The 23,872-nt window shown below is 29.7% G+C and overlaps 2 protein-coding genes across 6 annotated transcripts; both read right to left on the reverse strand.

Annotated features, from left to right (window-relative positions):
* Positions 1-408: 408 nt before the first annotated feature.
* LOC107942886 (UDP-arabinose 4-epimerase 1) lies at positions 409-6,569 on the reverse strand. Of its 5 annotated transcripts, none has more exons than XM_016876621.2 (10): positions 6,449-6,569; positions 5,466-5,637; positions 4,968-5,092; positions 4,346-4,459; positions 4,137-4,244; positions 3,942-4,033; positions 2,833-2,974; positions 2,592-2,686; positions 2,000-2,129; positions 409-1,021 (listed from the first exon to the last, which is right to left on the reverse strand). In XM_016876621.2, exons 2-10 carry the CDS (start codon positions 5,524-5,526, stop codon positions 650-652), a joined length of 1,239 nt encoding a protein of 412 aa, XP_016732110.1. In that variant the 5' UTR covers positions 5,527-5,637; positions 6,449-6,569; the 3' UTR covers positions 409-649. The 5 variants fall into 5 exon arrangements, with proteins under 5 accessions (XP_016732110.1, XP_040972170.1, XP_016732106.1 ...); XM_041116236.1 differs by having other exon boundaries at positions 5,466-5,646; positions 6,449-6,547; XM_016876617.2 differs by having other exon boundaries at positions 6,445-6,484.
* Positions 6,570-18,447: 11,878 nt separating this feature from the next.
* On the reverse strand, positions 18,448-22,233 carry LOC107942884 (G-type lectin S-receptor-like serine/threonine-protein kinase At1g11410). The gene is made up of 6 exons (XM_041115479.1): positions 22,209-22,233; positions 21,601-21,761; positions 20,622-20,832; positions 19,779-20,016; positions 19,614-19,696; positions 18,448-18,647 (listed from the first exon to the last, which is right to left on the reverse strand). The coding sequence occupies exons 1-6, from the start codon at positions 22,231-22,233 to the stop codon at positions 18,448-18,450; spliced, it is 918 nt and encodes a 305-aa protein (XP_040971413.1).
* Positions 22,234-23,872: the final 1,639 nt, after the last annotated feature.

Below are 23,872 nucleotides of genomic sequence, written 5' to 3' on the forward strand. Positions count from 1 at the left end.
TTAAAAATTTAATTTTTATGTGTTCTAAACTACATAATATAAAACATTACAAATTAAAGAAAAAAAAATCAAGCTAGACCGAGCTCAAGCCTAAAAAATGGGATAACACGTAAGAGATTTTGAATCTTTTAAGATCTAAAAGCCTGAAAAGGCAAATCAAACTTTTCCAAAGTACATATATCAAATAATTCTCAAACTCCATATACCAAAAATTATCATTATATGTACTAATAAAAAAAATTAGTACATCAAGCTCTCTTTCTTTTATTTATTTATTTTTCAATCCCCTTCATTAATATTCAAGTTTTTGTAAGACTCCATGGGCTTGCTAATTAGCTGTAGGCACAATGGCAGCCTTATTGAACCTACTGGTTAATGAATGAAGCAAGTATAACATGAGCAAATGAATGAATAATTAAAAGCTATACCTGAGCCTCGCCATCATGTTATTCAACTATCACTATTGGCTTCAAATACATATGATCAAATAATGTAATAGCAATGGAAAATCATTTTTATCTCAAAAAATTTTCCTCCCCTCTTCTATGCAACGGATAGAACAGAAGAAACACTGCTGAAGTCGGCGCCATCTGAGATCTGCACTAGTCGTTTGCTATAAAATGTTGTGAACATCATGAAAGTCCCTCATCTAAGAGGCTCCATATCCATCACGGTGCGCCTTTTGCCATCTCCATGCAGTCTTTAAACTCTCCTCGAGATCGGTATGTTGAGCTGTCCAGTTCAGTTCACGCCTGATCTTAGTTGGGTCACTAAATACTTCGGCGTAATCACCAGGTCGGCGGGGAAGATAATCAACTTTTATATCTACCCCTGTTGCTTTCTTACAGGCCTCTACAAACTCTTTTACCGATCTACCTTTTCCAGTGCCAACATTGTAGATTCCTACTTTACTGGGTTGTGCCTTTTGAAGAGCTTTAACATGAGCATCGACTAAGTCAGTAACATCGATATAATCTCGTATGCAAGTCCCATCATGTGTGTTATAGTCTGTTCCCTTGACCTACAAGAAACCCAAAAACTGGATTAGCAAAGATGCACCCCAAGTGGTTCATGGAAATTTTGGGTGATGAATCAATACCAAATTACAAAAACACATCAAGACTTTATCTTTCCCATTCTGCAGTGAAATCATTTTGAAGATAAAGAAAATATTGCAAACATGTGGACCGACAGTTGTGATGACATTATAATGAGTATAAAACAAACATCAAATAGGACATACTTGATTGAAAAGTACAGTTGTGACAAAAAAGTTCACAGTTCATTTTATCATATACATTAGATGACCTTTTTCACATAAAAAAAGAAGCATCATTGTTGAGCATGTGAAATGACAGATCATCATTCAGTCCAGGTCTTTGAAATCTTTCATGAGCTAAAAAACCAGCCTAAAGAATTTAAAAAAATGCTTGCAAAGCTGATGATCTCAGCAGGAATATATATATAAATACATATCATACACCCAAAACATCAGCTTCTGCAAAGTCATTATCTACAAACATGTTTCAAGGAAAAGATGAAATGAACACATTATAAATGTTCATCAAAATTTCCATGGCAGCTATTGAACCGTAGAATTATTTATACTTGTTTTGAACATCTCTATTTGTTATTCGCACAGAGCCCATTATCAATTTGATTGAGACCAAATTAGGCCATCCATTTGAAGAGGGTAAAACTCTCACAATTATCCAATTTTACATCTGCATAGATTGCTTGAGCCTTAAAAAAGTGCTGCTGCTGCTCTCGATATTTAAAATTAACAGCAGAACTTTCAGTAAGATCTCCACGATTATTTTATGTTCAATATCTTGCTAAGGTCCCTCAAACTGCAATAACTAGAAATATAGCTAGTCGTATTTCTAGTTATAAACTTGTATATAAGCTGCACTATATTGTTCACTTCTTGACCTCAAGTTTAGCTAGAAATACAAAGCAATCACTAAAGATGAGAAAAGTGGTAAAAGAAATAGAATACCTTTAGACCAGGCATAATACCACGAGCTGCATCAAAACAAGCACCTGAAATTCGTCCATGCTCACGCAACTCAGGTCTGGGAGCTTCACCTAATCTTCCTTCAGGATCTGACCCAATCACATTGAAGTATCTGAAAGATGTTCACCAAAAACATATGAATTTGTAACCAATGGAAATTTGTTGGACTACCAGGAATTTCTGGTTAGATCCCTACACGTTGTTAATCATAACCATCTGAATAAGCAACATTCTAAGCTTATTTGACCTATAATCTTGAACTACAGATTGCCGTTGTTACAATTACTTACATATGCAGCTTAAACGTTCAAAGTATGTGTCTTATATATGCTAGTCTTAGCAGGCAAAAATATCACAACATGATGAATAACTCCCTCCAAGTATACAAAAAAGCATAAGAATCTACAAGCAAATATAAATACTTAGTTTTGGTTGAAGACTTGGAAGACTTAAGTGATATCATTAAGCTCAAAAAGTTATGCATGTTTAGATAAAGAAAACAAAGGAGTAAGTATGAAAACCGTGTCAAGAAAAACTAAAATGCATTATCAAGATTCTAAACAAATAGACAAACCTTAGGATCATAACTGCCATGTCTGAATTCTTGGAGAAATCCAAGATGATATCTTCTGCCATCTTCTTAGCTTTTCCATATGGATTGATTGGAACCTGAGTTGGTTCAAAACAAATGTTAGTTGCCTTGCATTATAACCATACATACCTTGAAAACAAGTTGATAAAGGTCTGTCCTCTAGTTTATTGGCCTCAAACAAAAAATTCAAGAAATAACTAAGCATAAAACCAAGTTTACTTGCCTGTCGGGTTTCTTCCGTGATTGGCATCTTTTCAGGCTCCCCATATGTGGCACATGTACTAGAGTATATCAGAGTGTTAACACCGTGAGCAGCCATTGCCTCTAACACCACCAAGGTGTTTGAAGTAATGTTGTGATAATACCTGCACATCAAGGCCAAACACACCGTAGAGAACATATTAGTTTAAATAGTACAGATTGAGAAGTTTCAAATAATATTTAAGTAGTCAATCATGCAATAACATTTCACAACCACAGATTTAGGAGCCAATCTTAATCCACATTGATGTATTCAATTCTCCCTAAATACTCAAAAGAAAAGTTACAACAGATGCTGATGCATTTTCCTCAAAACAAGCGTGTGAAAACATCATGATTTGTCATGGAGGAGTTAATGAAAATAGAAAGGGACATGTAGATGATGCTATCAGTGGCAGTGCCGGTAGTTTACTGAAAAGTAGCAAAAAGGTTGTGGCTGACTAGCACAGTTGATTAGAAGAAAGCACATATAAAGGATACAACAAGCGGACCTCCATTCCAAGGTCAATTTCTTTTTCATTTTGAACAGTTAGGTAAGAGAAAGAAAGGGCAGTAGACAATTCTAAAGGCCTTCTACATAGATGTCAGGATGTTATCAAGCATATTTGGTAAAACAAGCTCATCTTCAGATACACCTAAACAAAATGAATCCAAATTAAATTTCCTTCGGAAATCTAGCGACCCAAAATAGCTCCTCTAAACTGCTAGTTCAGTGACGAGAAAGTTTTTAGCTTCCTTTCAAGTGCTTTCATAAATCATGGCAACTGCAGCTACAAAACTTAATTAGTTGAATTGAGTTGACCTTAGAAAACGGAATATCAGCCATGTAATTTGTAAACAAGGCTACAAGCTTAGGTGGGAAAAAAGGGCGCCCATCAACGACGCAAATGAAGTATATACTCCCTGCACTCATTCAGAGCACTAAAGGACACATTAAAGCTCTTCAACTAAATCAGCTCTTGTCAAATTACCAGTTTTTTTTTTGCATAAAACAGCAGATTGAACAACCTACTTCACAGCTCATCTGACCTATATTAACTATGCTGATCATAAATCAAAAAGGAGACTTACTTGAGAGGATCAAGTGTACTCTCCCCAACATATGCAACAGCCGCAAAGTGTATTACAGCGTCAAATGCATTTTCTGAAAATATTTTATTTACCTAAAACATAGGATCAAGGAAAAAATAAACCATATCCATGTTTTAATGCCTAAATTTGATCATTTAAAAAAAATAATCATAATAAATTTCACTAAAAGGATACAGCTTTTGCATCCCCCAGATCAGCATAAATGAATTGAAGCCTTCCTGGTTCTGGAAATAACTCTTGTAGAACCTTAACGGCACCTATGTTTCCACGTGAAAGATTGTCCTACAAAGGAGATAAGTTCTTCCTTTAAAATCCAGATAATTATGCACAGGCTGTGAAAGATTACAAAAGGAGATAGCTACATTCCTAAACCAAAAACATACCACAATAGTTACACGGTATGACTCCTTCAAAAGTCGTAAAGCAGCATGTGAACCAATATAGCCAGCACCACCAGTTACAAGAACATGAGTTACACCTTCTTCATGTCGGGAGAACTGGAAAGAAGTCAAAAATGAAAAAAGAAATTGTCAGAAGTTGAAAAGTTATATAACTAAAAACAGCCATTCCTACAGAAACAACAGGAGTACGGTACTGATTTCAAGTTTCCATATGAAGTAGCAGCAACTATAATTTTTCATCTTGTAGAAGTGAAGATGATATTAACCATATGCAAAGGGAAAACAACACATCCATAATCAAGTTGACAGCTTGATTAAACTAAGCCAACAGCAAGAATGAATGAATCCTTAAGAAGAATGGCATAGGGTCCTGATATGACTGCTCTTGTAACCCCAGAAAATATACATCCATTCATAACAACTACCTTAAAAAATGGTTAAAAAACAATAGCAATAATTCAATTATCAAAGTTAACAAAAAACCAGCATGACAAACATTCAGAATAATCTTTTGATAACTGATATTCTAGAGTGAACAAATAGCAGGCACCACGGCAGAATAAAGAGGGAAGTTGAAGAAATAGAGATTGAACCAAGAAGATACCTGACTTGGAGTACCGAATGTGGGAGATTGCTTGAGCATGATGATGCAAACGGCTGTAAGGGCAGCAGCCATAAGGATTTTTCCTACAAAATTGCTCTTCCTTTTGGGATCATGGTATTCCATGCCTACATGCAAAACACAAACAACAATTTTGAATTCAGAGAAATCATTGTAAAAGCATTAAGATACAAGCAAATCAACTTCCAAATTCTGAATAACTTAAGCATATTTTAAATTGTAAACTTAAAAAGAATTACAATTTTCTACATTCAGTGACAAACTGTTACTAGGATTCTGGAAGTAAAATGGTAAAATGAAATTTCAAGAGGTTTGTCATAAGAATTTTTTTTCTTTTCCAAATTTAAAGCTTTCTAAATGAAAATGGCAGGATTAAGTCCCAAGACAATGGCATGAACAAGAAGAAGATGAAAAACAGTATAAATCATAAAACTAAACAAAGAAAATTGGGTTAGAACTGAAGAAGAGAGAAAATGTTACCAGCAAAAGGCATAGATCTGGTTGACCTTGTCTGGCTTCTTCCTCTGGCAAAATTTAGCATTTGGAAATAGCTTTCCTAGGAATTGTGTTCAAACTGGCAAGAACCTGAATTTATGTCTAAATTTCAGTGATCCACCAAACACCCTTACTTGGAAATATTCTGCCAAATTTGCTGCAAATACTATAACAAAAAAGAATTAACAAATTTCTGAAACATTAAGAGACCCAAAAACCAAAATAAAGAAAAAAAAAACAAGGTAAAACAAAATTCCAAAAAAATGGGCCCTGCATCCATAGAATTTATAAAACAACAATAAAAAAACAGCACAAAATGTTGACTAACAAAATTATTATTACTATTATAAAAAAAATTAAAACCACAAAAAGAAAACCCAGGAATTTCTTCATACCCCAATTCTAAAGTCTCTAACTACAAAAAAAATAGAAATAAAAATCAAATAGATGACAAAAATAGAAATAAAAATTCGTTTTTTATTCTTTGTCAGAGCATGCCTATTCAAGGCACTAGAATTAAAATAAATAAATATTAACACAACAATAAAACATATAATTTGATAATCAATCGTTTTATTTTATTTTTTTCCTTAATAAAAAACAAACCCAGTTAAAAAAATCAAGTTAGAAACCCAAATCACCCATGAAAACAAACAACAAAATAAACCCATCGACGAAATTTGATCGTTCTCAAGAAAAGATAAAGCAGCCTTTAATGGCAGAAAACACAAAGAATTTTACCTGAAAATGGAAATAAAACGAACATTCAAATGGTTTGAAGGTAGCCAAAAGAAAAAAATTTAAAAGAAAAACAAGAATAGGAAGAGAGGATTATTACTATCATCAACAAAACGATCTAATATCATATATATATAATATAATACATGCAAATATACAAATGCAAAATATATTTCTTAACGAAAAGTAAACGCCAAAATAAATAAATTAAGAAAAAAAAAACCACCCACGATGATTGAAGACGTGAGAGCGAAACAGAGGAAAGGGAAAGAGTAGCAGCCGGTCATACACTCATCCGCGTACGTTTGAATTATAAAGAGATGAAGAGTTCTAAATATATATTTTTTATTTAAATTAAATAAATAAAAATTAGAAAAGAAATTGTGAAATACTAAAATTTAAGCGGAAATTTCTCCTTGTCCAATGGTGACATGTGTCACTCGATGAACCGATTAACCCAAACAAGAAGTTGAGACTTGGGGTTTAAATTTGACTATAAGTAAAATTCCAATTCGGGCTCTTGTACTAAGAATTTAATTACATTTTATTTTTTTTATTTAAAAAATGAGCAGAGTAGTCCTTGTATAATTAAAGAGTAAATAAGTCATTCTGTTAAAATTTTTATAAATTTTTACTATTAAAAATTGGTTCATGTACGTTAGCATTACGGTACATGTGGCACATCACGATCACTGTTTAGTTATTCTGTTAGTCATGCTAATTTTCAATAGTAGAAATGAATTAATTTTTTAACAGAAATGATTAATTTACTCTTTTATCTAATGTTTAAGGACTAATTTGCTCAATTTTTTAATAGAGAGAGAAAAATGCAATCTTATACCTAGTACAATGGCTTCCATGATAATTTTACCGCCAACATTTCAATTTATTTCATGATAGTTATTCTGTTAGTCATACCAATACTTCATATTACATAATGTGCCTAAAAATCAATTTTTAACAGTAGAAATAAATGAAAATTTTAACATAATGACCAATTTATTCTTTTATCTAACGTACATGGACTAATTTATTCAGTTTTTAAATAAAAAAGACAAAATCTAACCCGACTCCTAATACAAAAAACTTCTACTATATTTTTACCTATCGAAAACGACTCAAATAAATTAATAATTAATTAATTAATTAATAAGAACCAATAAGGGGGGGGGGCATTTGGTCATATAGGAATAGGGAATAAGGTGTACATAAAATAGAGGCATAAATGATGATGGTGGGACTATGTAGTCTAATTTATTTCTACAATACAACCACCGTGACCTTTTTCTTTTTCATTTTTTTTATTTTTATTTCCATATTCATGCTTTCACGTTGAATTAAGATACTTTAATTTCACATCAACTTATTTAATTAATTTTAATTAATAATAAATTATGCAAGTAATTACCCCAAAACATAATTTTTCAATTTGGGGTAGGGAGCCCTTGGATTAGGACACAATCACGATGTAGGTGGAAACATAATTATTATGTAATAAATAATTTATAAAAATTGAAATAAAAAATAAATGAGACTTTAATTGAAATGATAAAATATGGATGTAAAAAATGTTAATGCAATGAGTTCAAATCATATTATATATGTATATTTTCTTATTTTCTTATATAAATTGATATGAAAAGATAAAATCATCTCTGGATAATACAATTTATTTTATAAATCATGATATTTTAGTTATTATCCAATTAAATTAATGTTCGATTAATTCATAATATGAACTCAATCAAGTGTTTAATATATAGTATATATAATATACATACTAAAAAAAATCAATTTTAAATTATTAATATTAATATAAAATTATCTTAATTTTTTAATGATAAGGATATTTTCCTCACTGCTAATAATTGTTTTTATTTATTCTAAATTTGGAGAATGGGCAATGTCATAGGTTACAAAGGTTTATACTCATAATTTTAAAAAATTATAAAATAATTATTGAAGTATTTAAATATTTTCATTTAAGTCATTAGACTGTTAAATTTTTTTATAAAGTTCAGTGATAATCAGTACGGTGGAACAATACCCATCGATGAGTAGAAGAACATATCTCAGATCCAAGTGCATCTGATGGTCAATGTCAGAGTCGGAGAAGAAAACTAGTTGAATTTTTGTTTGCAGATTCATGATGTTCAAAGTTGTTTCATTAAAAAAAAACCCAAACTGTAGAAGAAGAGGGAAGTTTACCCATCTGGTTGGTGTTGGGGGTGAGAGTGAAGAAGGCCATGCATCGACAATTCTAACAACTCAAGTAATTTAATGATCATTTAGTAATTTTTTTAAAATTAAATAATTAAAATATAAACTTATTAATAATTCATTTACCTTTTTTTTCACCTTTATTTAATTAATTAGTAAGGAATCCAATAAAGTCCAAGATGATGGTAGACAATAGAGTACCAATTAATCATAGGAGTTGTTGCTAACAAGATTGACAACACACTGCCACCTCAATTCACCTTTTTTTTAATATATATTTTCATTTCTTTGGTACACTAACAAATATTTTAGTTATATACTTTTCCAACCTTATAATATATATGTATATAATAAACTCTTAATTTGCAAACCAAATCAAATATTTTACCAATATACCAACATAATATATTTATAAAAATAAAAATATATATATTTGTCCTCATTTGTCTTTTCATTAATTAATAGATTTTTGTTGATTGAGTCTTATCTCGATTGACATCACGCTGAAACACATTATCCTACTTTTTAAGCGTTGAGGATGAGCTATAAGTAATTATAGACATTGTATAAAAAAACAGATATAATAAGAAACTATAATAATTTTTTTTAAATTAATAGGTTTTTCCTACATATTTATTCTTTATTTTTTAGGTTAATGACTTTAACTACTTTAACTTCATTTATTCTTTATTCTCTATTTTTTAGATCTCACATGATATGTTTTTTTTTCCCTAAAAGCTTAATCCACCATTTAGTATACATCTGATCATTGTTCGAGACTCGTTCGAAAAGTAAGAGGATTTGGGTAAAAGTATAGATTTGAAAAATGAGTTTGGGCAAAAAAAAAAACTCCTACTATCTCGACTATTTTCCCTATAGTTTTGTCACTATTTTAGTGTTGTTTCATTGTTATATTGCTATTTTATTATTATTATTTGGATATTGTATAACTATTATTTTATTGTTAATTTTGTTATTATTTTAGAGGTATTTACTTGTTAAGTTGTACTAATCTTAGTGTTATTTAAGTATAAATAATTTTTAAAATTTATTTCAATTTATTGGGAAACATTTATTTTAATATTTTTAGTGTAATTGATGTATTATATTTTTTAATTTTGTTTTATATAAAAATAATAATATAAAAAATTAATATAGGCAAGCCGAGCCGGGCTTGAGCAAAATTTTAAGCTGTGCCCGAACCTAAAATTCTATTAAGGCCTAACCCGAATCCAACCCGACCATAATCACCACTAATTTAGTACTTAGTTTAATTTTTTTCAAAGTCATATTTATATATATTTTTATTCAATGTATTACTTGTATTTAAAAAATATTCTACATTTTCATACTTGAAAATAACCAGATTGATTTTTAAATATTTAATTTAATCTATAAAGAAAATTATAATTGACTAGGGCCAACGTCTGGAGGTAGGCAGCGCCTCCCCATAAATGAAAATATGTAAAATTTAAGTTAATATATAGTAAAATTGTAATTTGACTCTCAAAAATAATAAAATTATAATTTAGTCCTTATGAAAACAATAAAATTATAAGTTAATACAATGATAAAATTACATTTAAGCTCTCATAAAAATTGTAATTTAATTTTGCCTCTTAAACAAAAATTTCTGGCTTCGCCCTTGTAATTAACTAATAATATTACCAATTAACTTTTATTAAGTCAATTGCAGAACTTGGAAAAAGTTCACAACTATCAAACTATAATTGACAAATTAAATACAAAATTAAACAACCTCGCAATCAACATAAATTCTATTAACAAAATCACGAAAATTCAAACTTAATAATGTTAGCAATTAATTTTGTCAAATATAGATATCACATTGGATGAAAAACACAAATATTACATAAAAAAAAAGTGTCAAAATCGAATACCAAATGATATATCGAGTCTTTTCTAAATTATCTATAAACCTCTCAATTCTATGACGGACTAAATTGGAAGAATGTAACACAACTTGAAGTTGCAACAACAACAATAACCATTGAGCTAATGCTAGTAATGGAAGTGAGTTAAAAAGCTACTATAGTTTACAAAACTGAAGAGTTAGTCGAATTATCGATGAACACGTAAGCTTGAATCGCTAGTTTTTTTAAATATGTTGCATACAAATGGTTTATCTGTAACTTTTGTTAATTATTTGCATATAAATTATCGAGTTATTAATTTTAGACCAATGATTTAACTGAAAAGTTTAATAATGTTATTCAATTGGACTAATTTATCAATTTTTGTAAAATACGATGATTAAAAATTGACAATTAAAGTAAATTGACTAACTTCATAGTTTTTTCAAAAGTAGATGACTGAAATTCATAATTAGATCAATATCTATACTTATATAATGTGCTTGATTGAGTTGGTATCATGGGTCAACTCGACACTAATTTGATTAGGAAAATTACATAAAATTGGTTTTTAATAAAGTAATGAATATTAATATAGTGATGTTTTTTTCTTTCACTATTTTTATATGAAATGCTTAAATAAAATAATTAAAAACGAGATGTCTAAGTATTGTTAATATTTTTTTATGAACATAACTTTCATTTTTTTCACCCATATAGTAAGTGTGACAAAATTTAGTATTTATTGTGATTATTAATTTATGTTATATTTGTATTTGTAAAATTTTATATGGGTAAACTACATTATTAATCACCCAACTCTTAGTAAATTTCTTTTTTAGTCACCAACTGTTTAATTTTGTCTTTTTTTGTCACCAACCGACTAATAATGGCAACATTTAAAATTAGCATAATAGCAACTTAACCCATCAGTATTTATAAATTATGCCAGTTTAGTCTTAATTCTTAAAAAATTAGTAATTTGGTCTTTTTTTGGGGGAATTTTTTTTTGTGACATCGATGGTTAATTTTAAAAGAACGAGAAAAGATGAAAATTATTATATTAGATTTTCAGCATTTTCATATTTTGTATACTTTCAATCAAATTTAGATTATAAATTTGTTTTATTTAGCTTTTCAGGTGAAAGAGTCACAAAGAAAAGTAAAGCTTGTTTTATTTAGCTTTTCAGGTGAAAGAGTCACAAAGAAAAGTAAAGCTACAAAAAAAGACCAAATCACACAATATGTAAATATTGAGGGTTAGATTTTTTAGAAAAATGACTAATTTGACCCAATGTATAAATGTTGATACTTAAAGCTGCTATTATACTAATTTTAAAAACTATCACTGTCAGCTAGGGGTGTTCAAATTTCAGTTAAAACCTAATTAACCGACCGAACCGATCTAATTTAGTTAATCGGTTGATTAATGATTTTTTGAAAGTTTGATTATCGGTTAATTCAGTTTGAAATGGGTAATTAACTGAATTTAATAATTAATAATACAAATTATATGTAGCAAATGAACATTATCAATTTATTTATTTTTTGATATGTTTTATACTAGTTTTAACAAAAAAATATATATAAATTTTGATTAATTTGGTTAACCAACCGAATTAATCAAAATTTTTTGGTCTAGTTAAATTTTTTGAAAAAAATTCGGTTCAACTAATGGTTAAAGGATTAAAAAGTTTAATTAATATTAGTTCAACTCGGTTAACCGTTTGAACACCATTATTGTTAGCCAGCTGATGACCAAAAAAATAAAATTAAATAGTTAGGTGGTCAAAAAAAAATTTACTAATAATTATGTAACTTTTCATAATTAGGTGATCGAAAAATAAATTTACTAATAGTTGAGTGGCTATTTTATAACTTTTCATAATTAAATAACTAAAAAAGAAATTTACTAATAATTAAGTGACTATAAGTATAATTTACCTATTTTGTATTTAAAAATGAAAAAAATTTGAAAAAGAAAGAAACAAAGAAAAAGGGAATGAGAAATGGAAAGGGCAACCGACAAGATGCGAGTGTGTTGGAAAGGACGGACCCATTTACCAAAAAGGACATCCTAGGAGGCTGCCACGTTATTACATTATTTTTGAGACCATCACCACCTAAAAAGTACCAACACCAACATTTACAAAACAATGTCAAACAAAACAAACCACTTTTTTTTTTAATTTCCCTTTTACCCCTTCCGCTCCTTTGCTGTCGGTTGATGACTCTATTTATTAATTAGAGGTTTGAGATCCGAGAACTTTTTTTCCGATTAAAATATATCATAACTCTTCGTAGTTTTTATAATTTTAAAATTTAGTCTTGATATTTTTAGTAGCGTTGTTTTTCTCGAAAGATGATTTATATAATATAATTTCGAGGTTTAAATCTTATCAAAGGTGAGATGCATGCTCAAGTCCCTTTAGTGGGAAGGTGAATGTCCTCGTATGATTAGGGGTGTTTAAACTTTGGTTAAAATCGACATAATCGATTAAATTGATCTAATTCGATTAATCAGTCGAAAGTTATTTAATAGTTTTTTAGAATTTTGGTTATTGGTTAATTTAGTTTAAAATCGAGTAATTAATCGAATTAACTGAACTTAATAATGAATATTATGTGTAAATTTCAAGACTTATGTAGTGTTTTTAATCATGTAGTGTTTCAAGAAATAAAATTTTGATTAATTAGATTACCTTTCAAGACAAAAAAAAATATTTCGATTTAGTTAACGGTTAAAGGATCATACATTTCGATTAATTAAATAATACTAGTTCAGTTTGGTTAATAATTGAACTGACTGTTTGGAAACCCCTAAATATGATCAAGGTGCTCTCAACTCTATCAACTAAGCCTTTAGGGCAATCACTTACGACATGTTGGCTTTCTACAAAGCATGGAGAGACAAAATCTTCCCAAGGGACAATACCTTTAGTTGTTGGGGTTCTACCAATTGCTTGGTAGACGATACTTCAAAGACTTTTTTCAAAGTAGTCGGCTCTCCTTAATAGATTTGAATTTCAAAATCTAAAAATTAGATGAACTAAATTCTAAATTTTTGAAAAGTACTTGAACTTATAACATATTTTAACCTTATTTTTAATATAATTATTTTTCTTTTATAATTATTTTTAAATTCATTAAATTGCAATACTCTTTAAAAAAAACTATTTATTCGAACAAAAAGAATACTAGCAGGGATTTTTTTTTGTGATTATATATTTTGATAATTTTTAAAATTGTTTATCTAACCTTATTTTTATAATTTAATTTTTATATTTTTATAATATTATTAGTTAATCTAAATAATTAATATTATTAATTTTTCATTTATAATGTTGTGATTATATATAATTTAAATGCCTAAACAGTGTGGGGATTTCATTTATACAAGGTTCTTAAAATTCTAAAAGTGAATTTATTTATTTAGATAAAAATATGCGAGTAATATATATTTTTTAAAATTTTATTTTTATAAATATAATGATACACATATCAAACATTTTTTATATTATTTATTTTTAATATAATTATTCTTATAAATGTACGAGTAATATGTATTTTTTAAAATCCAAGAATTTTATTTTTTAAATAATTATTTATTTAAAAAAAATAATTATAATTACTAGTATTTTGAATTCATCAAATCTAAAATATTAGCATTTTAAAAATCTCCAAATGTTCAAAATTCTCTGGCCAAACAAATCTAAGGGTGTTAGAGTTCGACACATAATTTTTGGGATTCGCTTGCATTTTTTTTATATTATAAGATAATGGTTAAATTTTTAGAATTTAAATTTATTACATAATTGATCCTTTATTTTTATAATGTCATTAGTTAATCTAAATAACAAAATTTAGAATTTAAACTTTTAACATAATTGGAATTTGACAGAAGAATTTGACAGAAGAATTTGATTAGTGATAATAATAGAACCAACATTTTTTAATAACAATGTTGAGAAACTAAAGGTCTGAAAATTAAAAAAAAATTCAAATATATGAAATATATAAAGATTTAAAACATATTTGAACTTTCAATTTTTTTAAATAATCTCATAATAGATTCTGATCATATCTATTATTTTTTTATATAAGTCTTAGAACTACCTATAGCCTCCCCCAACCTATAAATAGAGGTGTTCATGGGCCGGGCCGGGTCATGCCTAAGCATGATATTAATATATTTATTTTTGACTAACTCAGCCCGACAAAAAATGCCCAAATCTGCTCATATTTACAAAAGACTAACCCAAATTCATTTTAGCCCTACCCATATTATTTTTTAAAAATATCTATATTATATCATTTTAATGTTTAATAATTTATACATTTTTATTTATTAAAATTTTTTATATAGCCATCTTAACATTATTTTAATGTTTACATTAGAGTAGTATTATATATTTTGTATAGGTTTTTTTTAATGTGTTTTAAATTACATAACATAAAGTATTATAAACTTAAGAACAGGTCTGGCCGAGCTCAGGCCTTGAATGTTAAAGCCTGAGCCCGACCCGTATTTTAAACAGGTCTAATTTTGTTGCCCAATCCCATTTTTTGGGCTTAATATTTTTACCCAAATCCTCCCAAATTTTGGACGGGCGTTCAAGCCTGAGCGGGTAGCCCAACCCATGAACAAATCTACCCATAAATAGAAGGATAATGTGCTTCAGCACACTCTAACCCATATTCTCTTGCATTAATAACAATGTCTATGCCAATTGAGTTAAGACTCAATCCACGTACCTTTAAAATTTTTAATCAATAATTTAATATAAACAAATAGTCCAACCATATTAGTATATAATAAATGTCATCCCCAGTTTCTCAAAAAAAATTCATATTTCTATATATGTAAGAATATTTAATGGATCACATTAAGTTTACATTACCATTTTATGTACTCAATTTGATGATAAACAAACATGTAAAGAATAAAGTGCCTAACTCTTTTTAAGGGAATTGAATATTAAAAATTCTGTCCGATTGATGTTTTTTTTTCTTTGGGTACATAATTAGACAAATCAAACAATATTAAAAAATCTATAAATATCTAAATCAAATAGGTTAGGGGTGGCCCCATGTTAGGTTTAGGAAGCAATCAAAGAAATGGGACAAGTCGGGTCTTGAATGTTTAAGTTTAAGCTCGACTCATATTTTAAAAGGGTCTAAAATTTTTGTCCAATTTCATTCTTCAAGCCTAATATTTTTACCTAAATTCTCCTAAATTTTGGGTGAGTCTTCGAGTCTGGGTGGATAATCTAACCCATTAACAAGTCTACGTATAAATAGAAAGATAATGTGCTTCAGTGCACTCAAACCTACATCCTCCTTAAGCTCGACTCATATTTTAAAATGGTCTAAATTTTTGTCCAATTTCATTCTTCGAGCCTAATATTTTTACCTAAATTCTCCTAAATTTTGGGTGGGTCTTCGGGTCTGGGTGGATAATCTAACCCATTAACAAGTCTACCTATAAATAGAAAGATAATGTGCTTCAGTACACTCAAACCTACATTCTCCTATACTAACAACAATACTTATGCCAATCAAACTAAAACTTAATCGACATATCTTCAAAATTTTTAAATCAATAATTTAATATAAACAAATAGTTAACTCAAAATTAAACATGAGGAACCATAGTACTATATAATAAATGTCATCTCCAGTTTCTCAAAGAGTTTTTTTTTCATATTTCTATATATGGAAGAGTATTTAATGGATCATATTAAGTTGACATTATCATTTTATGTATTCAATTTGATGATAAACAAACATGTGAAGAATAAAGTGCCTAACTCTTTTTAAGGGAATTGAATATTAAAAATTCTGTCCAATTGATGTTTTTTTTTCTTTGGGTACATAATTAGACAAACTAAACAAAATTAAAAATTCTATAAATATTAAACAAAATTAAAAAATCTATAAATATCTAAATCAAATAGGTTAGGGGTGGCCCCATGTTAGGTTTAGGAAGCAATCAAAGAAATTTCACATGGGTTGACTTTTCCAACTAAATTAAGACTTAGAATTAAGAATTTAGAAGATAGAAGTTTACTTACAAATATAATTACAAAGCAAATTGCTTTGTTTTAAGTGATATGGGTTTGGTTTGAATTGATTTTAAAAATATGTAATTATTATGTAATATTTTAGCTTTTAAAATATTGAATAAAATTTTTTATAATATAAAAATTGGGATGGCTTATTACGGCGACTCACATTAAAGGGGATGCAGAAAGCCACTAAGAATGGTGATTTCTGAGGGCTTCATGAGTTTGGAGGCTTCTTTAAAGGGATTTGACAGATATTTAATAGGTTTCTTGTGACGGAGAAGGATTTTATAGAGGAGGGGGATCTTCGGCATGGGTCCCAATGGAATGATGTCTTACTATATATAAGGTGATTGTAGAGAAATGGCTATAGAGATATGGGTGTTTCATTAGTATGTAATAGGATAATTTGATGGTATTGGGGTATAATAATTGTCCCCTAATTTAAAATAAATGTATAAAATGAACTTTTTTGAGACTATAACGTTGAGGCCATTGAGGTGTCATTCCTTTCGTAAAAGTAGAAGTTTTTATCGTTTGAAATACTGATGATGAAGTTTAATTGCATTCTACTTAAGATATTATAGGTTTTGTATGATCTTGACGAATGATTTTAATTGTATAACACCCATGGGTGAATATAAGGGGGAAAATATTGCTCCCCAAAATAAAAAGAAATACATTTCTAGTCCCTTGTAAATGATTAAATTATAAATTAATATAAGGTAAATTGTACTTTGCCCCCCAAATGAAAATAAATTTTATCTAGTCCCTTGAAAAATAATAAAATCATAAATTAATACATGATAAAGTTACACTTTAACATCTCAAAAATTTATAAATCAATTTTATCCCTAAAATTATTTCTGAATTCGCCTCTGAAAACACCCCTTTTTTAATTTCATCCGTGGGTGAGATGGAGATCCATGATGTATAAGAAGAGAAGATTTGTAAAAATCTCAACAATGTATAAGAAGAGAAGGGGTAATGGTACTCTATGATGTTAGACCCCTTGGTGTGCTTTGGTGGCCTGGCCAATGTATGTGGGCTGATTGCCTTTGCTAGGCTTAAAGCTACCTAATGGACCCATTTGTGTTTGCTTAGGCTTGGCTCAAAGACATGAAGGTATATATATTATAAAATTTAATTAATTAAAAATTTTAAAACAATAAAAGTCAACATTTAAAAAATTGACTAAAATAAGAGAATTTAATTGCGTAAAGGGAATAGCATGGAACATATAACTACATTTAAATTATTAATTTTTTATAATAGAAAAGTTGGGATGACTTGTTATGACGGTTTACATTGTAGGGGATGCAGAAAGCCGTTAAAGTAGAGGTGGTTCGCACTATTGATAGTGTAGAAAGCTACTAAGAATGGTGATTTCCGAGAGTTTCATGAGTTTGGAGGCTTCTTCGAAGGGATTTAACATAGATTTAGTAGGCCTCTTGGAGCTTTCTTTCATCTTGGTGACGGAGAAGGATTTTATAGAGGAGGGGGAGCTTCGGCATGGTTCCACTAGAATGATATCTTACTATATATAAGGTGATTGTAGAGAGATAGGTATAAAGATACGAGTGTTTCATTAGGATGTAATGGGATAATAACAATTGTCTCCTAATTGAAAATAAATGTATAAAATATATTTCTTTGGGACTATAACGTAGAGGCCATTGAAGTGTCATTCTTTTAGTGAAGGTAAAGGCTTCTGTTGTTTAGAATAATGATGATAATGTTGAATTACATTTTACTTGAGATCTTGTAAGTTTCTGTACGATCTCGATGAAGCGTTTTAGTTGTAGAACACCTATAATAAGATTATTAAAAAAATTGGACAAAAAGAATATTATGTAACATATAATTACAAAGTACTGTTTTTTTTTGTACATCTTGCTACAAAACATAAACCCCAAACATCGAGAGGAGGAAGATAATATCAGAGTTTGAACTCATATCTTTGAGGTATATAAAAAAACCTTAAATAAATCAATGAATTAAAAGTTATAATTATATATATGCATTTATTAAAAAGACCCAAAATTCTAAAATGCAGATTTGGATAAATTACTAACGAGGTCCTGGGAATGTTATGGACAGTGAATTAGATGGAGGGCTGAGATTGGTCGAGAAAGAAGGGTCACCGTTATGGTGGACAATTCTTGTAGCGAAATAGCCTGGTTCTTTAGGCTGAGGTAATGAAGGAATGTTGTCGCTACTCAGAATCAAAACTGCAGTTGCCATGTCTGGTCTGTCTTTTGGACATTGTTGCACGCATAGGAGACCCACTTGTATTGATCTCAACACTTGGGATATTTCGCTTGAACTCCTTACCTTTTCATCTATTAATTCCAATGACCTCCCTTCGTTTAAAAGCTTCCATGCCTGATGAACACAATATCGAAAAATCTTATTAAAAAATAATAATGAAAGTGAAAATTAATGGTTTAATTCTATTTTTAGTCCCTTTATTATGATAGAAATTGCACTCAAGCTTTCGTGTCACACAATACAGGAATTTTGACACTAAGTATAGAGGTTGTTAGCTCCTCTACCTTTTATAACGAAGACCACAACGAAATTCAATCAATAATAAATTTGCATATCAGGGAATGAGTGTAAGACAATTTTAAGAAGGGTTAATATACCATTTGGTATCTGAATTTGACTCTAATGTTTAATTTGGTATATGAGTTTTTTGTCCTAATTTGATACCTAGCTTTAGCTTCAATGTTCAATTTGATACGCAGACCAAATGATGTCTTGTGGCCCAACGAATATTTGACATATGTGCTTTAGTAAAAAAAAAACCAAGTATTTAATTGGGAAAAAAAAAACTTAAGTATCAATTTGAACATTGAATCTAAACTCAGGTACTTAAATGGGACAAAGAAAAACCCAAGTACTAAAACTTAGGTACCAAATTGGGAGAAAAAAAACTTAGGTATCAAATTATATATTGAAGCAAAACTCAGATACCAAATAGTATATTAGCCTTGTAAGAAAATCATGTCACTTATGGTGTTATCAATTTAAACACACTAATAACATTATAAAAGTAGAAAAACTAAAATTATGCCAAATTAATGTAGATAGATATTAATTCATAACTTTTAGTATAGTAGAGGGACTCAAATTATAATTAAAGGGACAATTAATTGATCTTACATGTCCAAGCAGGTTGAACTTGTGGTCTGGATGAGAGAATCCCCTGTTTCTTTTTCCAGTTATTATCTCTAACACCAAAACTCCGAAACTGAATACATCGGATTTTATAGAGAACAAGCCATCGATCGCGTACTCAGGAGACATATAGCCGCTGCATAAATTTTTTTATTCAATTTAATGAAATTTAGAACGATAACATACATGGTTTACGAAAATATGATTGAAATACTTACTATGTGCCAACCACTCTCGTCGTGTTAGCTTCAATCTCGTCTTCTCCGAAACTTCGAGCCAAGCCGAAATCTGAAATCTTTGGAGTCATTTCATAATTGAGTAATATATTACTAGCTTTTAAATCTCTGTGTATGATTCTAAGTCTTGAATCTTGGTGAAGGTAAAGAAGTCCCCTAGCAATTCCATTGATAATTTGGAATCTCTTAGGCCAATCTAGCAATATCCTTTGCTTTTCATCTGCGGAATATAATATTCATGTTACTTGCATTGTATCAATTTCAAAATACTACTGAAAATTAAAACCTACCAACAAGTATTGAATGCAGTGACAATGATGATGGTGGAATATAAATATTCATGTTACTTGTATTGTACCAGTTTTAAAATAATACAAAAAATTAAAAGTTACCAACAAATATTAGGTGCAACGACAGTAGTGGAACGTGTCATAAAATTTTGGAGGTCTATTTTAAAATTTTTTAAAGAATTAATGAGATTTTTTAAAAAGTTTGAAAGATTTAAATAAAAATTTCAAAACTTTTAGAAAACTTAACTGAAATTTCAATAAAAAAATTGGGGCCTAATTAAAATTTTTAAAAATTTCAAAGGGCATAATAATTTTTTTTCAAACTTTGGGGGGGGGTCCAAAGGCCCTCTTGCTCCAACATCTGTCACAATGCGGTGGTAAGACAAATTACACTTTGAGGGAGGGAACTCAAATTCGAACCTTAAAGATATATTGTTAGAAAAAGTAATTATCAAAACTTGAAAAGATTAATTTTCATAAACCGTAAAATCAACATGAAATACATAAATAAAAAAATTAAAAAAATAAAACTAACCAAATATAAAGGAGTCTAGGCTCTTGTTTGGCATGAACTCATAAATCACAAGTCTTTCATGTGGCTCAATGCAACACCCTAAAAGCTTGACTAGGTTGCGGTGTTGAAGCTTAGAGATGCACAACACTTCATTCTTGAACTCATCAATTCCTTGGCCTGATTTCTTTGAAAGCCTTTTCACAGCAATTTCTTGTCCATTTTCCAATATTCCCTGCAAAGTTGAGCAAATTCTTATGTAAAATTCGAAAATTAATCATATTTAGTTCATGCAATCATATATGGAGGTGAATTCAAAGGAACAAGCAGAAGCCTTGACCTCGATTGGTTCCTTCAAACATTAATATATACTAATTATTATTTGTTAAAAATATAGAAAAATTGTATTTAGGTCTTAAATAAGCAAGCCATTGAATCCCAACATTTGCAACTCCTTTTATCTCTAGACTATTGTTTCTTTGATAAAACAATATGAATATTTGGGCTAATATATCATTTGGTTTCAATGTTCGGTTTAGCATCTGAGTTTGGTTTTAATATTCAATTTAATATTAGGCTCAACGACATCATATGGCCTAATAAATGTTTGGCACATTTGCTCTAGTAAAAAATTATAAATACTTAATTGGGACAAACAAAAAAATTGAAATACCAAATTGAACATTGAAAGCCAATCTCAAGTACTTAATTGGGACAAAAGAAAACTCAAGTATCAATTTGAAAAACTTAGGTACCAAATTGGGATAAAAAAGATAAGTCAAAAAATTGTTTAAAATCCCAATTTAAAATCAAGGTTTAATTTGAAAATTATTTAAAAATTGTTTATATATACTAATTATTATTTGCTAAAATCCCAATTTAGAATCAATGTTTGATTTTCGAAAAATTGTTTTCTTTTTTAAATTTAAATTCATAATTTAGATTGGAAAATGATATTCAATCTCAATGATAAACAAAATTGTTTTTTCTTGGACAGAGATACCTTGTAGACTGCTCCAAAGCCACCTTGTCCGAGCTTATTTTGTAGTGAAAAATTGTTAGTGGCTATAGATATTGTCTGAAAATCAAATAATGGTACTTCTAAATCTCCTTTCCCTCTTTCATTGTTGTCTTCTTGCTCTTCTAGGTCTTGTTGTGTGCTTCCTAAAAACCATAGGAATCATTAGTCAAAAGAAGATTAACCGCAAAACAATTAATTCCAAGTAGCCTCAAATTCAAAATTTAATATCTGATTTATTAATTAAGAGTGTTCATCTCATACTTAAAAAATCAAATTGCAGAAATCACTTATTAGTACTATGTTGTGAGTGGCAATGATTTGCTCCAATCAATGACATGTGAGTTGTAAAGAAAAATCAAACTTGGTTATAACATTATCATTATGACTACGATATAAATTGTGGCCCGTAATACCCTTACTACTCAAAAAGCAAAACAAATAAGAGAAAGGATTGTATGAAACAAGGGCGCCGCGTCATCCTGTATCCCTTTTCAAATATTTAATGACATTTCACCAATTTTTTTCCATGTCATTGATACATAAGTTTGGTAATTAACCTGAACTTTGAACCCCTGAACCCTGAACCTAACCTTGAATCCCCGAACCTTGAATCATGAACTCAAACCTTAAACCCTAAATCCTAAACCAGAAGGCCAAGTTCAAGATTCAATGTTTAAGGTTCTGAGTTCTGAGTTTGAGTTTGAATTCGGGGTTTGTTGGAGAATAAAACGTGAGAAAGATAGAATAATATGTAGGAAAGTTGCTCTCTTATTAATGAATTCTGAATGAGTAAAAAACAAAGAATAAATGCCTATATTTATAGGCTTACATGAAAATTAACTTAAGATAAAAATAGCTAACAAATTATTTAGTCAAACTAGAAAATCTGAAACTACCAAGATACTACCAAGATTTTCTAAACATCCCACCAATATTATTTTGAATTATTCTCAACACTCCCCCTTAATTTAAAGTTGCAGACACCAAGTAAACTTCTAAAATAGCAAAACTTCTCTTTTGATAATGCTTTTGTTAACATATCTGCCAGCTGCTCTTCAGTGTTGCAATATTCCAAAGATATCTCCTCTTTTGCTACCAAATCTCGAATGAAATGATAACGAATATCTATGTGCTTTGTTCTACTATGAAATGTTGGATTCTTTGTCATAGAGATAGTGGATTTGTTGTCACAAAATATGGTAGTTGCACATTTCTGCTCTTGTTGGAGATCGGTTAACATTCTCCTTAGCCAAATGGCTTGACAAGCTGTTGCAGTTGCTGCTACATATTCAGCCTCTGAGGTTGACAATGCTGTTGTAGCTTGCTTCTTAGAACTCCATGTGATCACCCCAGAACCTAGAGTAAAAACAAATGCTGATACACTTCTTCTATCATCTAGAGAACTTGCCCAATCACTGTCTGTGAACCCACACAATCTGAAATCTAAAGTTTTTGAGTACCATATGCCATACTCCAAAGTTCCAGCAATGTATCGCAAGACTCGTTTTGCTGCTCCATAATGAACCTTTGAAGGTTGCTGCATAAACCTGGAAATAACACCAACAGGAAATGCAATATCGGGTCTAGTGTGAGTCAAATAGATTAAACCTCCAACCAAGCTTCTAAACCTCCTTGCATCTACCATTTCTTCTCCATCCTCTTGCTGCAATTTTTCATTGATATTCATGGGTGTAGCTGCAGGCTTGCAATTAAGCATACTAAATTTACTGAGAAGATCCTTGGCATATTTCCTTTGTGAGATAAAAATTCCATCATCAGCTTGATGAATTTCAAGACCGAGAAAATAATGTAATAAATCCATATCGGGCATCTCAAATTCATTCATCATTTGAGACTTAAATTCATCAACAAGTAAGTTAGAGGAACTAGTATAAATGATATCATCAACGTAAAGACAAACAATGATGAAATCATTTTTACCTTCCTTTTTCACGTACAAGGTGGGCTCGTTCTCACTTCTCATGTACCCTTTCTTCTGAAAATACCCATCGATCTTGTTGTACCATGCTCGAGGGGCCTGCTTCAATCCGTACAACGCCTTTTTCAGCTTGTAAACTTTTGTTTCATTTCCCTTCTCTATGAAACCTTCTGGTTGTGTTACGTAAACTTCCTCTTGTAGATCTCCATTGAGGAACGCTGATTTGACATCAAACTGGTAAACAGGCCATTGTAATTGTGCAGCTATTGCTAGAACAAGCCTCACCGTTTTGAACCGAGCTACTGGAGAGAAAGT

Source organism: Gossypium hirsutum, chromosome A06, assembly GCF_007990345.1.
Source record: "Gossypium hirsutum isolate 1008001.06 chromosome A06, Gossypium_hirsutum_v2.1, whole genome shotgun sequence".
Lineage (NCBI taxonomy): Eukaryota > Viridiplantae > Streptophyta > Magnoliopsida > Malvales > Malvaceae > Gossypium > Gossypium hirsutum.